At 30.4% G+C, this 15,311-nt stretch overlaps 2 protein-coding genes across 8 annotated transcripts; one reads left to right on the top strand and one right to left on the bottom strand.

The window, feature by feature from the left end:
• On the bottom strand, positions 6,281–8,870 carry LOC18610592. The gene has a single exon (XM_018114580.1). The coding sequence runs from the start codon at positions 7,566–7,568 to the stop codon at positions 6,597–6,599; it is 972 nt and encodes a 323-aa protein (XP_017970069.1). The 5' UTR covers positions 7,569–8,870; the 3' UTR covers positions 6,281–6,596.
• Positions 9,176–13,582, top strand: LOC18610591. 7 transcript variants are annotated; one of them, XM_007046335.2, is made up of 10 exons: positions 9,177–9,369; positions 9,476–9,551; positions 10,130–10,257; positions 10,889–11,028; positions 11,139–11,234; positions 11,508–11,646; positions 11,876–11,938; positions 12,019–12,062; positions 12,570–12,655; positions 13,296–13,562. In XM_007046335.2, coding segments are annotated over exons 1-10 (852 nt in total). In that variant the 5' UTR covers positions 9,177–9,290; the 3' UTR covers positions 13,297–13,562. The 7 variants fall into 7 exon arrangements, 5 of the variants coding, with proteins under 5 accessions (XP_017971768.1, XP_017971767.1, XP_007046397.1 ...); XM_018116277.1 differs by lacking the exon at positions 12,570–12,655 and having other exon boundaries at positions 13,296–13,582; XM_007046336.2 differs by having other exon boundaries at positions 9,178–9,369; positions 11,166–11,234; positions 12,570–13,582.

Here is a 15,311-nt window from a genome sequence, read left to right as displayed (position 1 = left end):
AAGGATATTTAAGGTTTTTCAGAGATTTTTCAGGGAATTTGAATTATTTTTTATGTTTTTAAGAAATTTTTAATTTTTTAATAATTTATTACGAATTTTAAGAATTTTTTAAGGCTTTTACAAGGATTTTTAGGGTTTTTTTAAGTATGTTTAAGGTCATTCTGAGCATTTTTAAGGTTTTTTTTAATGAATTTTAAAATATGTTTAAAGTATTTTTTAGGATTTTCAAGGAATTTTTTTGATTTTTAAGTTTTTTTAAGTTTTTTTAAAAGACTTTTAAAGGCTTTTTTAGAATTTTTAATGTTCTTTTCATAGATTTTTAAGCATTTTTAATATCCTTTTAAGGATAATTAAGGTTTTTTAAAGATTTTTAAAGGAATTTGAATGATTTTTTATGTTTTTTAAGAGATTTTTAATTTTTTTAATTATTTATTACTAATTTCAAGTATTTTTAAGGCTTTTTCAAGTATTTTTAGAATTTTTTTCAAAATGTTTAAAGTCATTCTAAGCTTTTTTTAGTTTTTTTCATGTATTTTTGAGGATTTTTAAGGTGTTTTCAAGGATTTTCAAGGGATTTTATGGATTTTTAAGGTTTTGTAAGTTACTTTTAAAATATTTTTAATGTCTTTTAAAGAATTTTTAAGGATTTTTTTTCATGAATTTTTAAGTATTTTCAAGGTTTTTTTAACGATATTTAAGGATTTTTAGCGATTTTTCAAGACATTTGAAGTATTTTTTCTATTTTGAAGAAATTTTTAATTTTTTAATTATTTATTACAATTTTTAAGGATTTTTTGGGTGTTTTAAAGGATTTTTAGAGTTCTTTTAAGAATGTTTAAACTCATTCTAAGTATTTTTAAGGTTCTTTTCATGAAATTTAAAGGATTTTTAAGGGATTTTATGGATTTTCAAGGTTTTATAAGTCATTTTTAAAATATTTTTAAATTCTTTTTAGAAATTTTTAAGGTTTTTTCATAGATTTTTAAGTATTGTTAATGTCTTTTTAAGGATATTTAAGGTTTTTTAGAGATTTTTCATGAAATTTGAAAGATTTTTTTATGTTTTTAAGGGATTTTTAATTTTTTAATTATTTATTACGAATTTCAAAGATTTTTAGGGTCTTTTTAAGGATGTTTAAGGTCATTTTAAACATTTTGAATGCCTTTTTCATGAATTTCAAAAGATTTTTAAGGTGTTTTCTAAGATTTTCAAGGGATTTTATTGATTTTTAAGGGTTTTTAAGTCATTTTTAAAAGATTTGTAAAGTCTTTTTAGGGATTTTTAAAGCTTTTTCACTAGAGTTTTAAGCATTTTTAAGGTCTTTTTAAATATATTTAAGGTTTTTTAGAGATTTTGCAATAAATTTGAAGGATTTTTTTGTTTTTAATAGATTTTAATTTTCTTAATTATTTCTTACGAATTTTAAAGATTTTTAAGATTTTTTTAAGGACGTTTAAAGTCATTCTAAGTATTTTTAAGTTTTGTTTATAGATTTCAAAGGATTTTTAAGGTATTTTAAAGGATTTTTAAGAAATTTATAGATTTTTAAGGTTTTGTAAGTTATTTTTAAAAGATTTTTAAAATCTTTTGAAGCATTTTAAAGATTTTTTATAGATTTTGAAGTATTTTTAAGATCTTTTTCAGGATAGTTAAGGATTTTTAGAGATTTTTAAAGAAATTTGAAGTATTTTTTATGTTTTTAAGAGATTTTTATTTTTTAAATTATTTATTAGGATTTTTAAGGATATTTTTAGGTTTTTTAAAGGATTTTTAGAATCCTTTTAAAGATGTTTAAGGTCATTCTAAGCATTTTTAAGGTTTTTTTTTTTTATAGATTTCAATAGAATCTTAAGGTGTTTTCAAAATATTTTATGGATTTTTAAGGTTTTGTAAGTTATTCTTAAAAGATTTTTAAAATCTTTTAAAGCATTTGTAAGGTTTTTTTTTTATAGATTTTTAAGCATTTTTAAGGTACTTTTAAGGCTATTTAAGGTTTTTTTAGAGATTTTTCAAGGAATTTGAAGGATTTTTTATGTTTTTAAGAGATTTTTAATTTTCTTAATTATCTATTGCCGATTTTAAAGATTTTTTAAGGCATTTTTAAGGATTTTTAGGGTCTTTTTAAGGAATTTTAAGGTTTTTTAAGTTTTCTCAAGTTATGTTTAAGTTTTCAAATCAATTTAATTAGTGATCAAGTAATTAAAAATATTATTAACAAATTAAAATAAATAATTTTATTTTATTAAAAAAAGTATGAAAGAAATTTTAAAAATTTAAATTATATATGAAAAGAGATTGTGATTGTCAAATTTTGGACAAGTGTGTATAGCTCACACAACAAAAAAGAATAGGTTTTTTTTTTCTTTTTTGTGGGGTGCGCCAGGCCCGAGCTGTGGTGCAACACTTGGGCGACGCTTGAGAGCCCCAATAGCAAGCTACTGAGGTGGGCTCTCCCTTTAAAAAAATTAATTTAATATCATGTGGACCTATGGCCCACATATAGGATATTAAACTGATAAAAACAGATACTACACATGATCTTTGTCAAAAGGCCGAGAAAGGTATAACAAAAAATAATAGGTTTAGGGAGACAAGCTTGCAAAAGATATAAATTGAATTGTTAGAAAGATAAAGCATAAATGTTATCGATTTAATTGATTTTCTGAATTTGTAATCTTTGTTAATTGACAATTTGAAAAAAAAATCAATAATATTTTATAGGTTAAAAAGCAATTAAAATGAAAATTTAGAAATACTTTTTATTTAAAAGATGCCAAATATTCCAAAACGGGAAATGGATAATAACGAGTCATTAACTTAATTCTTCTAACTTCAATTATGATTATCTCCAATGTTGCGTTATTTGGAACAATCCAAATCTAAGTTCAATTTCAAGTGTCTTATTTGATCTTATACATTTCTCTTTTTGGAAAAAAAAAAATACCCATGGCGCTGCATCATATTCTTCCAAAATGAATGACATTTTTATCAACATAAATAAGATAAAATTCAATGGATGAATGTTGGCATGGGTGCTCAGAAGAACATGAGCTGGTAAGCTGGTTGGTTGGATTTTATTTCAAATCAATGGAAATACCAAAGACAATGATATTTACATGAAGAAAATATCAACTAGCATGCTGACTGAAAATTATTAATGATATACTCCCTTAAAAATGCCCCTTTAGGTCTCCCAACTCATACAACATATCATTCTTCAAAAGCAAAATTCAAAGGTGATACATCTAATTAGCGAATAAAATTTAAAAAAAATCTTGTCAAAACATTAAAAAAAATACTTTAACTCTTCTTATTTCAAAATCATATTTTTTATTTTTTAACTATTAATATTATTAGTCAAGAATTATATTTGAATATTTGATTCAGTAATTGGTACATAATTTTTTTATTTAAAAAAAAAATTTGAATCTCTTTCTCTCAATTAAAAAAAAATCACTTTAACATTTAATAAAATTCAATAAGAAAGGCTAAGGATCAGTATTGAGATTAAGCTAACATGAAGAATTTTTTTCCTGATAAAAGATTAAACAAATATTCCAGAAATAACACTAACAAATTTTCAAGTTTTGTCGTTCTTGAAGTATCTGGAAATGGGAAAACTTCTCCATTTCTTCCACACAAGTCAACAATGCGGCTGGACAGTCAAACACCAAAAAGGTTTAGGAGGTTAGAAACAATGATATAATTAGTTCAATTCGAATTCTTTAAATCCTTCCAGCTACAGTAACAGATATTGCGGGTCCGTGATATTCTCCAAGGAGGAGATTGTACCAGGAAAAGGCCCTTCAAGATGGTTCCCTTGAGGTATCTTGTTGAGACCCAAATGTTCCAAGCAGCTGCTTACAGTTCGCAACTGCTTCCAGTTTCCAATATATGTCGGTATCTGTCCAACGAATTCATTCCCCGAACGTAGCTGTAAATGAAAAAACCAATAATAAAAAATATTGTTTGAAGCGAGATAAACAAAATGAAAGAGGATAAGCAGATTAAGGTTTTCAAGTTGGATACAGTTTCAAATTTTCAAAAACTTTTTAGATTTTTTTTTTCTGATTAAGGTTTTGAAAGAACTACAAACAGATTTTTTAAAATATATATATATATTTAAACTAAAAAATATATAAGAGGTATTTACATCCTAAAATATTTATGTAATTTTAGGTATAATTTTTTATAATTGTTGATCAAGGTATTTTGAAGGGAATTTTTACATTTTACCCCTAGTTAGATTTAGTAACGACAATAGAATTGGTGTCAAAAGAAATTAGTGCATAGAAAAACCTTGGAGAAGTAGCAATAATGTAAGTATCACATTATGATGCTTTCAAAATGAAATCCTATTTTAAGATTCTTTAAATGTCAATGTAAACGTAAAAGAAAATAATTAGATAAAAGATGACTCAATTTAAGGAATAGAATGTAGATTTTTATATTTGATGCACTTATTCACGGTCAAGGCATTAAATGGTGTCATCTCACTAAATAATGAATTTAAAACTTTAAGGATCTTAAAAATAAATATTACTATTTTAACGACAATAAAAACAATTTTTTTCTCTCCCTCCAATGACATCTCACTCAATCTCTTCTTCTTCTCTGGTTCTTCTTCTCCTATTATAATTTCAAAATTCTAAGTTTTTAATTTTAATTCTTGAAGATAATATTTATCTCATTCTTCTTCTTAATTTACCATTTTTTTATATTATAATTTTTTATATCACTTTTATTTAATTAACAAAAAAGGTCTTTCAAATGCCTTTGAAACTCACACTATAAAAAAGAAAAATAATTTTTTATTTGTAGAATTTTGTTTAGGGTTGTTTTTTGAATTCATCATCTGAAAGGAAGTTGGTATAAATTTTTGTTTCATCCTATTTAATTTCCAGCTAACTTGGAATATGTGGACTTACCGAGAATTGAAAGCAAGCGCAAGTTTTATAGAATTTTTGTATGCTGTAGATTGCTAAGCAGATTAGGTAATTTTTCTAAACCACATGCTGCATTTATATTCCCAAAAGGAAATTATATTTCTTTTTGGCGTATAAGTTGTTTTGCTTTCCACCTTTTCCGTTGCTTCATTCATTTCATTCACATACTTGAAGGCAAGTCAGTCGTCGAATATATATAAGAGAAGTCACGGTTCTTAAGTCTTGAGTCTCCGACATATATATATATATATATATATTCATATATATATATATTCATNATATAATATATATATATATATATATATATATATATATATATATGTGTGTGTATGTGTGTGTGTAGGTCTTGAATCTTGAGTATCATGTCTTGAATCTCAAGTCTCGGATGTGTGTGTACACGCACAAAAGAAGTCACAGGTCTATCTAAAAAGGCCCAAACTTGTGCCACTCCAACTCCAAGAAGTAGGGGTATACAATGCAAATCAAACTGAAATGAAGTGAGTTCAGTTTTTTTGATTCAATTAGTTCGGTTTTTCGGATAGTTCGGTTATTAGAATTAATTTGATTATGTTTCGATTGAAAATTTTCTTAACCGAACTAATCAAACTTAAATAAGAGTATAATGGGATTTTCGAATGGAAAATAAATCGTAAATTATTTGTTATTGTTTTTATTCATATTTTTTAATTATTTGTTATTTATATGAGTATCTATCTTATTTATTTTGATTATTTATCATTATTTTTAATGTTTTCGTAATATTAATTTATAAAAAAATACAACCTAAATAAATATATACAAATAAAAAAAATTCTCAAGTTTAGTTTTCGAAAGTCGAACCAAACTAATCGAATTAATTTGATCTCGATTAGTTCAATTATTTGTGAAATTTAATTTGATTTCGATTATTTTTAAATATAAATTTAATTAATTCGATTGTTAAATACCTAAAATCTAACTAACAAAAATAACTGTTTGCTCTACCCCACTTGTAAAATTAGAACAGTCTACAATTTGTTAGTGCCGTTAAGTACTTTCCTTTTGGACTTGAACTATGTAGAATCCTTTGCAAAGAAACCAGTCAATGATTGATATCAGTTAATCAGGTATCTAACTAAGCTCTGTATATTACAATTACAGATTTTCTTCTGGGAACTGATACAAAAGCCTGAAATTTTCACTCTACCCACACAAGAGCCTAACACTGCGTCAAACCAGTTAACAAAAAATTGTGATTACTGAAGTTAAAACCCCTTGGACCCAAGCTTGCTTTTATTAGAAGGTGATCTTCATCCTACATTCCATACAAACAGGTAGAAGTAAATCCAAAAACATAAGGCACCAGAAAAGATGTTTTATTCCTTGTCAATGGGACAACTAAATTCAACACATTGGAATCACTTTTGGCTAAATGCACACCACAATGAATCATAAAACAATGAAGGATCTGTGAGCGATAACAGATTTACACAAAAATCCTATACTACCCACACTACAACCAAGGGCCTACCATGAACAAACAAAGGGAAGGAGACGCCAAAAAATAGGTGTGAGCTGAATAATTTCCGAATACATGAAGTGAACTTAAATAAGAATACTCATGGAATGGCCAGGTGGAAGAGAAAAAAAACTTGTACAAGTTGCTGGGAGTTAGGGCACATATTCATTCTCGAGAGTTGGTTGAGTCCGAGTCACTGTTGCAGCTGGTGCTTTTGTATCCCCAACCGAGGTCATATGTAGGGCTTCTCCTACTTCTGCTGCCTTCTCCATCTGATGCATTTTCTTCCTCTGCTTGTACTTCTGTGACCACAGTACCAAGAATGCCAACGAGACCAATAAGGCCAATCCACCCAGGGCAGAACCAACAATTATCCAGACCTTTCTACTAGTCTTATTTTCTGGAGCACTTGGTGATGGCATATTTGAAGCTCCACCTCCACCCGATGGCAAAGGAGATATTGGGGCTGGAGAAGGGGCAATAGACTCAGTAACTATAGAAAAATGTCCCTGCTTGATCATTGAACACTCATTGCCTGAAGCTAAATTGCTGAATTGGACCAAACCATGTAGATCAAACCAAACACACTTTGCAACTGACCCATCTGGTGCCGATTGCACATCAGAGAATTTGATCTTGATGGGATCACCAGATGCCCTAATATCCAATTCTGGCAAATTTTTAGCAGATAAGTTAGAAGCATCATAAGCAAGAAGGCCCAGAACAGGAGCCAGGTAAGTGTAGTTGGGAAGTGAATAATACACCATAGACCAATTGCCCAAGTTTTGGTAGACCAAAACCAGTCTCTCCACATAAGGCTCGTCTACAACTCCAGTGGGGATCTCAAACTCCTTGTACATCTTCACACCTCTGTTCCTCAAACTACCACTCCTAAGCCTCATTGCTGCAATCTTAATCCCAGTCAAATTTGATGGAACAAACCCATCATAGGGTAATCCTGTCCGTGGATGTGCAAAAGCCCTATAAGCATAGTCTTGGAGAAGAGCATCAAGAGCTCGTGCAGAGCTTGTTGAAGAGACATTAATAGATTGAGCCATGAGATCCGGAAACCTGAGTAACCACATCAATAGGACAAGCATCGAGAGACTTCCAAGAAGTCCCATCAATGCTTCAATCTTGAAATTCAGCCCAATGCAACTCTGTTAGCCTTGTAAACTCCCCAGTCAAATACCCAGAAAGTCAATATTCAAAAAGAAGCCAACAATCAATTCCTCAGATTTCAAAAAAGATACAGGTAATAACGGACGCTATGCAGTAAATTCTCGAGAGAAGCTTCAAAATCACGAGTCACAGATTAGCAAATTCATACTGGTGTCATGTCTACATCTTCAAATATGTCACAACGGATACCGTGTAAAGGAAAAATATATTCTTCTCCACCGAAAAAGCAGCTTTGAAGGCTTCAAACGTTGCAGCCCTCCCAGGGTCCGACTACCTCTTTTTTCTTTTGCCCTCACTTTAGAATCCTTGTAAAAGAAGTTCTCAGAGACTGAGGGATCTTTGCAGCATTTTACTTAATGTCTCAAATGAAGTAAAACCCTGGACCTCGTTCTTTTTCAGCATAGTTGCAGATAGCAGAAGTGATTTTTAAAGAAAATAAAAACAGTCGAATCTCGCAGAAAAGGAATGCCTAATCCAGCAATTATTATAGTTCCAAAATTGCACCCAGAAGAAGAGTAACGCAGATTCAGTAGCAATAATCGAATGGGAGAGAGAGACTTGAGATTTAGTACCTGATTGTTTATATTTCAGTTGAAACACACAGAATCTTGGGCAAATCTTGAAAGACCCGGTAATGCCGGCATTTTCCTTTTTATTTTTAGAAGCATGCAGCCGCATTAAATACTCAGCAACAATCACCCCAAACCAAGAGACAGACCGTAAAACCCTAAAATCTTGAGGTAAATCATGATTATAGTGCCAGGATCACATAGAGTAGGTGCAAAAAAAGCAGTGGCATTTGACTAAATCAACAAACAGAGAGACCGACGGGGGCTAAGCAAATTGTAGCTTTTGGGGGTTGATGAGACACAGATAGATCCTTACAGCAGCATCGAATATTATATTACTTTTTATGTATTTTATATACTAGTGATTATATATATTTAGTATAATATGTAAAAGCGTATGTAGAACAAAGATAAATTTTTATTAGTAATTTTTAAGAAAAAAATTGCAGAGGCTGACAGTAATCCTTTAGATGAGGAGGAAGAGATGAGATAAGCAGACGCACTCTCTTTCTCTCTCACTAAAGAGCAAAGTAGAGGTGGGAACTGAATAGAGAAGAAAATAAAAAAGACTGCAAAAATTAAGAGAAAGAAAAAGCAAGGCTATATAAATGCTTTGATCCACCAAGTTTTTCCCTTTTGCCGGAAGGGAGAGGTTTTTTAGTAAGAGGCAGTAGAGCGTTGATTTACAAGTAGTGAAAGTAAAACCCTCCTTACACCCACCCACATGGCCACAGCCCACATGCTTTTGTCTATTCTCCGCCTTTACCATATTGCCCTCGTTGCTTAAATCCTTAAGGTCCAATTTAGAAAATATAAAAAGATTGAATTACGTAGAATTTGATAAAGTTAGATTTTAAAATTGGAATCTAATTTTTTTAGTAATACAATGAAAGAGGATCAACATGACCGTCCTCAGGGACTATTTGGTCACAACAATTAAAAGCAAAAATAGAGGCGGAAATTCAAGTTATTATGGCGATGGTGATCCACCCATTTCCATTTGCCACAACCTCAACTCTGCATATCAGATAAGCAACACCAAAAGAGTACAATACAAACAACATTCCGAAGACTGAAGTGGATAGAAAAAAAACCATGGTGACTCTTTCTCTGCCTATGCGTCAAGCCCTTACCTTCCGCTCCTTTCCCATTTACTCTGCAATTTCTTCAAACAGTGAGTCTTTGAGAGCTTATGGATATGAACATCTTCAATTAGTGTTTTAGGCTAACAAATAATTGTATTCTTTTTTCAATAAATTTTCCAAGTCTGTGGACGACAGGGAGGAATCGGGTAGCTATATTTTCGTGTGCTAGTGGTGATCCTGGGCAGCGGGATAGGAACCTCCGGCGGAGAAGGTTCTTAACTCTTGATTTTTCTTTTCTTTTCTTTTCTTTTTATTTCTTGCTTTGTTGTGTTAATGATGCGTTGCCTTGCTGGATGCCACTCTGCAGTCTGGACATTGAACGTGCCATCGGAACATCGACCAAACTTTCAATTTTTTCCCCTCTTATTTTATGTCTTCCCAAAAGTGCACAACCTTTGCTCTAATCCTTTTTTTTTTCATGTCTTCTATTGAACTGTCAACATTTTTTACAATTAAATTCCTGTTATCTTATAACCTCCTTTTGGCATTGTCCCTCAAGTCATTTTTTTTATTTGGTATATATATATAGATATATGGCCATTTCCATTTATCTATCGCTTAGGCTTCAAATGCAAACTCCTGTCAAACAGTTGTGGTTATGATGGTTCTGATTTCTTTTCTAGAATGGTCCCTAAAATCTAAGCGTTGGTCCTTTGCACTATGTCTAAAGTCTTTTGTTTCACTTAACCCTTCAACTCTAGTGCATGTCGCTTTTTGTTTAAGCATCCACAATGAGGTTCTTTCTATCTTGCATGCTTATGTATTAAACAATATTACCATTTCTTTCAGGAAGGTGGTGGAACACATATGTCTGCTCAAAGCAAACAAGTATTTATCCTATGATCAAGAGAAGGATATGCTGGATTATCTTTACACATCTCAATATCAGATGCGTGGAATTGTTGCAGTATCTTTGGGTTAGAACACTTTCCACTCAGCTGCAACTAATTGCCTATGATTTCAAAAGGGCTAATTAAATATTTCGTACTCACCTACACCTAACTGTCTATTTGGTACTTAAAAAAAATTTACAATTAGGTATTCCAACATATATTCTGTGAAGCAGATCACACCCCAACTAACTTCATTAATAGAAAATCTGATGTGGCTTAAACGGCCAATGCTAACGCACCTGTCTATTTGGTACTTGAAGAAATGCTAATGCACCGTCTGTCATAGAAATGCCAAGTCAGATTACATTTCATTGTTGTTGTTACGTATACAAGTTTGCATGTGGTAGTCCACCCATCTTCCTTGCGTTGTGTCTAGATCTTTTATTAAGTGCAAGTATAACAGAAAGCAAATATCTTTCACATATGATCCAATAACTAATAAATCATCCCGTTTTAATGCTTGATTTAGGGTCAAGAGTTACTCAAGGATGAAACTTGTGCTTATATTCTACAAAAGCACCATGCTTAATGTGGATATGCTATATTCATATATACAATTAAATCGAGCATGTCCTTCCCTTCATCGTCAGATAATCCAGCTTATGTATATACTCTGAACCATCTTGTATGACCGATATTTTATCTACTCCTGTAGGCCAAATATCTGGTCAAACTAAAGAAGATTTTACTCATGCTGTCTTCATGCGTTTCCAAAGTAAGGAAGACCTTACAAAATTCTATGAGAACCCTTTCTACCTGCAAGTTCTGAAGGAGCATGTAGTGCCTAACTGCCATGTATGCCCTGACATGTAAACACCAAACTTAATTTCTATGATTTTTTTTTCCTTTAACTTCATTATGAAATAATCTGAGCAGCAATGCATAATTTATTGTTCTATTTATAGAGTTCAAGGTTGGATGCATCATTGCAGGGACTAATGAATGTGGATTATGAATCTGAAGTGGAAGACGATATACTTCCTATATTTCGTAAAGGAGAGGTTACATGCAACATACCCTCTGATCTCCATTGATATCATGAACTTTGCTTCTACAAGTTTCTTCTTTGAGTCAACAGAGAATAATACTTGTCCTTCTTTTTCTGATACAGGTTTAGGATATCTAATCATTAGATGCTGAAAAATGAATATATGTTCAGAATGGATTTGTTTTATTTAATTTACAGCTTGCAAGAAATACGTTATGCTTCTCACTACCAGTTTCTGAGTTCTTCTTATAACTTCTGAAATAGATTAATTTGCTTTTGGTGACAGGACTTCAACTATGGTATAGAGTTTGTGCTTCTGATTGTATTTGTTGAGGCTGCAATCAGTGGACCAGCAGAAGATGCATTGACATCTCTTCAAGAGCTTACTATGGAATTTCCATGCTTAATTGTCCAATGCACTCAAGGTGTGTGTAATGAAAAGAGCAATGTTGTTTGTGTATACTGCCTAATAATCCTTCCTGACATTTGACCTTAAATTGGGAAGTCTGATTTAGCTGTGATTAGGTTATAGATTAGATCTATATCTTTGCATTGCTGCTTCCCTCAAGTCAATTTTATCATATAATGTGAAGGTATCATGTTATAGTTATGAGTTAGCGGTTGTGTTTTATTTCTTACTGGTATGTATTGTAGGTTCAAACTTCAATTTTAGCAGTGAGGATTATACACATGGTGTTGTGATACGGTTTCGATCTCGTAGGTTCCTTTTCATGTTCTCTACTATCTGATTTAGCATTTTGCTTCTGTTGACTGCTATTTATGGGGCATGCTTGCAGGTGAGGCCTTTGAGATATTTTTTACCAGCTCAAGATACAGAGATGTAAGAAGCCTCATGCTGTGGATTTGACAAATTTATATGATAATTTTACCTTTGTCTTCTTCTTCATGTGGTTTTCAGAGAATGTTTGCACCCTTTCTACTTGGGGCTTGAGTATTTCAGATATTCTTAGAAATGGTGCAAATTGCTGAAAAACTCTGTTTCTCTCTTGATATGTTGGCTATAGTTATTTTCAGCTTCTACTGATATCATTTAGTAAAGTTGTTTTTTTTTTTTTTAATCTTTTTCTAGTTTCTAGTGTTCTCCAATTCTTTCCTTAAACAATCACAGCTATTTTTGTATAAATTTTATCCCTTAAATTTGTCATCATTCTTGCCAATTTTGAGACTGGAACTTGAAATTTAAAACAGGCTTGTTTAAAAAAAAAAAATTACTGTTTCTTTGCAAATTAAAATCTTTTTCAGAGTCCAAGACTAGATGTTTTGCTTTAATTTTTATGAAGAGATCAAGTTCCCAGAGATTATATATAATTTTAATTTGTGAAAACAGGTGTGGAAATCTAAATTCCAACCAATAGCCAGGAAAACACTAGCCATTCATTTTTCTGTTGATCCAGTGGGCACTGAGATAATGTAGTAAGAATCCATTACTTTTACTTTTTGCATTCCTGATGCTGCAAGTAGACATATGCGTGAGAATAAAATAGAATGGTTGCACAGGTTTGTAACACATCCCAACTTCCTTCTCCCTTCTCTCCTCACCTAACTAAACTGCTGTTCATTTTGTTTCTTCTTTCTCCCTGCCTTTACTATATCTTGAGTTGTATCTTGGGTGGGTGGTTGTCTTTTTCAGATCCATTTGGTTCAAGGTGTGACTTTAGCTTGGTTTTTTTCCTTTTGTTGGGAATTTTGTCATTAGATCTCTTTAATAAAATTGCTTTTTGCTTTTCAAAAAATATATATTTGACTGCTACAATATTATGAAAATGTGTTTGTAGTTCACCGGTACTCTTTTAAATAGACCAATTGGTAGTTGATTAATGATATTAGTAAGGCTTTACCAGATCTTTAGTAAATTGAGCTCCCACCTAAATTTGTCACGGATTTTATATCATTTCATGACTGGTACAGTCCAAGATCTTTCCCCGTGCACATTCTTATTCTACTATTTTCTTCAATTAGATTAAATGACTTAGTTAGATATGAGTTCCAACACAATACTTGTCTAAAGTTTATTTGGTTAGAGACGATAGGGTAACAAGGACATTCTTTGCAGGGTATTCTTGGAGAAATGATGCAAGTTTCAGCCAATATTGCTTAAAGGGTATTATTCATGGTGATGAACCTCAAGAAATATTGCTTCAAGGGTACAGGACATCAATTTCACTATGACATTTTTATGTATTCTCGTAATTGCAGATGCAAAAAGTTGATTTATTTTATCGTTGTCCTTAACTAAACAATTTCTTGTGTTATGCATCTGAGGTTGAATAACACTTTGCATTAAAATGTTATGTGGTTCACGACTTCATTTTGGTTACAATTGAATATTTTTAATTTTTTGATGGGGAGGTTATATATAATTGCTGTGGTGCCTTTGCTACGTTGCAGGTTGTTATTTCCTATTTCCCAATATAGTTTTCTTTATGTACCTCTCCCTTGTTACAATCAAAGTCAATTCAATGGCAAACATAAATCTATAACATACTTAAAAGGAAGGCTCAAAGGGGCTTCCTCCTCTACCCACGTGGAGGGTATAGGAAAAAAGAAAAAAATAAAAGGAAAGAGAGGTAGAAAGAGAAAAAAATAAAAATAAAAAGAGATTCGTGTACAACGCACGGCTCATAGTCTAGTTTAAACGTAAGAGGAAAGATGAGTTAGCATCTAATCATATTACTCTATGGTAGGTGTAATGTACATATCTGATTTTGTACCATTATTTGATGGTGGCTAGCTTAAAAGGGACAACGATGATAAGAATTTTACGTAAGATGTTGAGAATTATAATTAAAATGAGGTTATTTTGCAATAATTTGTAAGAATCCACAAATATTTTTTTTTTAAAAAACACGAACATCACTTTTCTCATATAGAGCACTGTTGACATTTTTTTTTGTTATCCTTTCTATATGTTTGGAAAAAAGAGATTGTTACTTTGATATATAATTGATTTAGTACCTAAAAATTGAAATTATGTGATTAAATTATTTAAAATTTTCTGTCTATTATCATTTGTCTTTAACATTAATTTCGCTAGCCAAATAAATAACGTGACTAACATCAATTAATAGAAACATATTATGTATTTAAAAAAAAAATACCATCTCCTGGGGTCGATTTGAAAGGAAAGAAAAAAAGATTGAGGAGAGAAAAGAGGAAGAAGAAATGAAATGAAAGTGTTTTTTTTTTTATTTTTTAATTTAGGATTTCCTAATTTTTATCTTTTTTTCCAACAATTAAAAGTTTTAAAATTTTCTAATTAATGGGATTATGCCACCTTTTTTATTCTTTTAACTTAAGAATATGTTAAACGTGATAATTAAATATATATACAAAAATATTGAATGGTTTTAGTAATTATATAATGTTTACATTCACACTCACAATTTAAATAAAAATTAAACTAAATCCATTAAAGCTTTTCAAAAAAAAAAAAAAACTAAATCCGTTAACTCTCTCTAAAAGGTTATTTCCATCATGATTATATTAAAATTTATATTGCTTTTGCATGCATACGTGTGAGTACATTAAGCTTTATTACATTCCCATATAAATTTATATGTATAATTTTTTTATTTCAATTATGTTAACATTTAATCAAATGGTTTGGAATAAGAATGTCATAGCTTTTTTATAAATAAAAAGAAAGTTAAGAAAAAATCACATATATATATATATATATGTATAATATTATAATATTATTGAATAAAACATGCTGATGTGTATGTTTACGTGAACAAATTATTTTCATGACATGTAGGAAAAATATTAAAATATGTAACTTGCCAAATTCAAATAAAAGACTAAATTTTTATATTTAAAATTTGAAAATATCTAAAATTATACAATTTGCTGCATTTTTTGAATTACTAATAGAAATTTAATAATTAAAATATCTAGGCAATATTTTTCACATATTTTGTGTGTAGCAGCTAAATAACACATACATTTAAAAAATGTTAAAAAGAAAGTATAGACAATAAGTGGTAATTATAAAAATTAATTTGTAATTAGTGTATTGTTCTTCTAACATGAGACGAGAGTCGGGAGTCGAGAATGAGATAAAACGACA

This window comes from Theobroma cacao, chromosome 2 (assembly GCF_000208745.1).
Source record: "Theobroma cacao cultivar B97-61/B2 chromosome 2, Criollo_cocoa_genome_V2, whole genome shotgun sequence".
Lineage (NCBI taxonomy): Eukaryota > Viridiplantae > Streptophyta > Magnoliopsida > Malvales > Malvaceae > Theobroma > Theobroma cacao.
Note: the sequence above shows the minus strand (reverse complement) of the source record. Positions and strands in the feature narration are given on the sequence as shown.

What these genes read in the sequence shown, in the direction of transcription:
- LOC18610591 (XM_007046335.2), top strand. Translation starts at nt 9,291, where the DNA reads ATGGTGACTCTTTCTCTGCCTATGCGTCAAGCCCTTACCTTCCGCTCC. An exon ending in ATGTAGTGCCTAACTGCCAT is followed by an intron (nt 11,029 to 11,138) that starts GTATGCCCTGAC and finishes TTCTATTTATAG; the next exon opens with AGTTCAAGGTTGGATGCATC. An exon ending in CTATATTTCGTAAAGGAGAG is followed by an intron (nt 11,235 to 11,507) that starts GTTACATGCAAC and finishes TTTTGGTGACAG; the next exon opens with GACTTCAACTATGGTATAGA.
- LOC18610592 (XM_018114580.1), bottom strand. Translation starts at nt 7,568, where the DNA reads ATGGGACTTCTTGGAAGTCTCTCGATGCTTGTCCTATTGATGTGGTTA.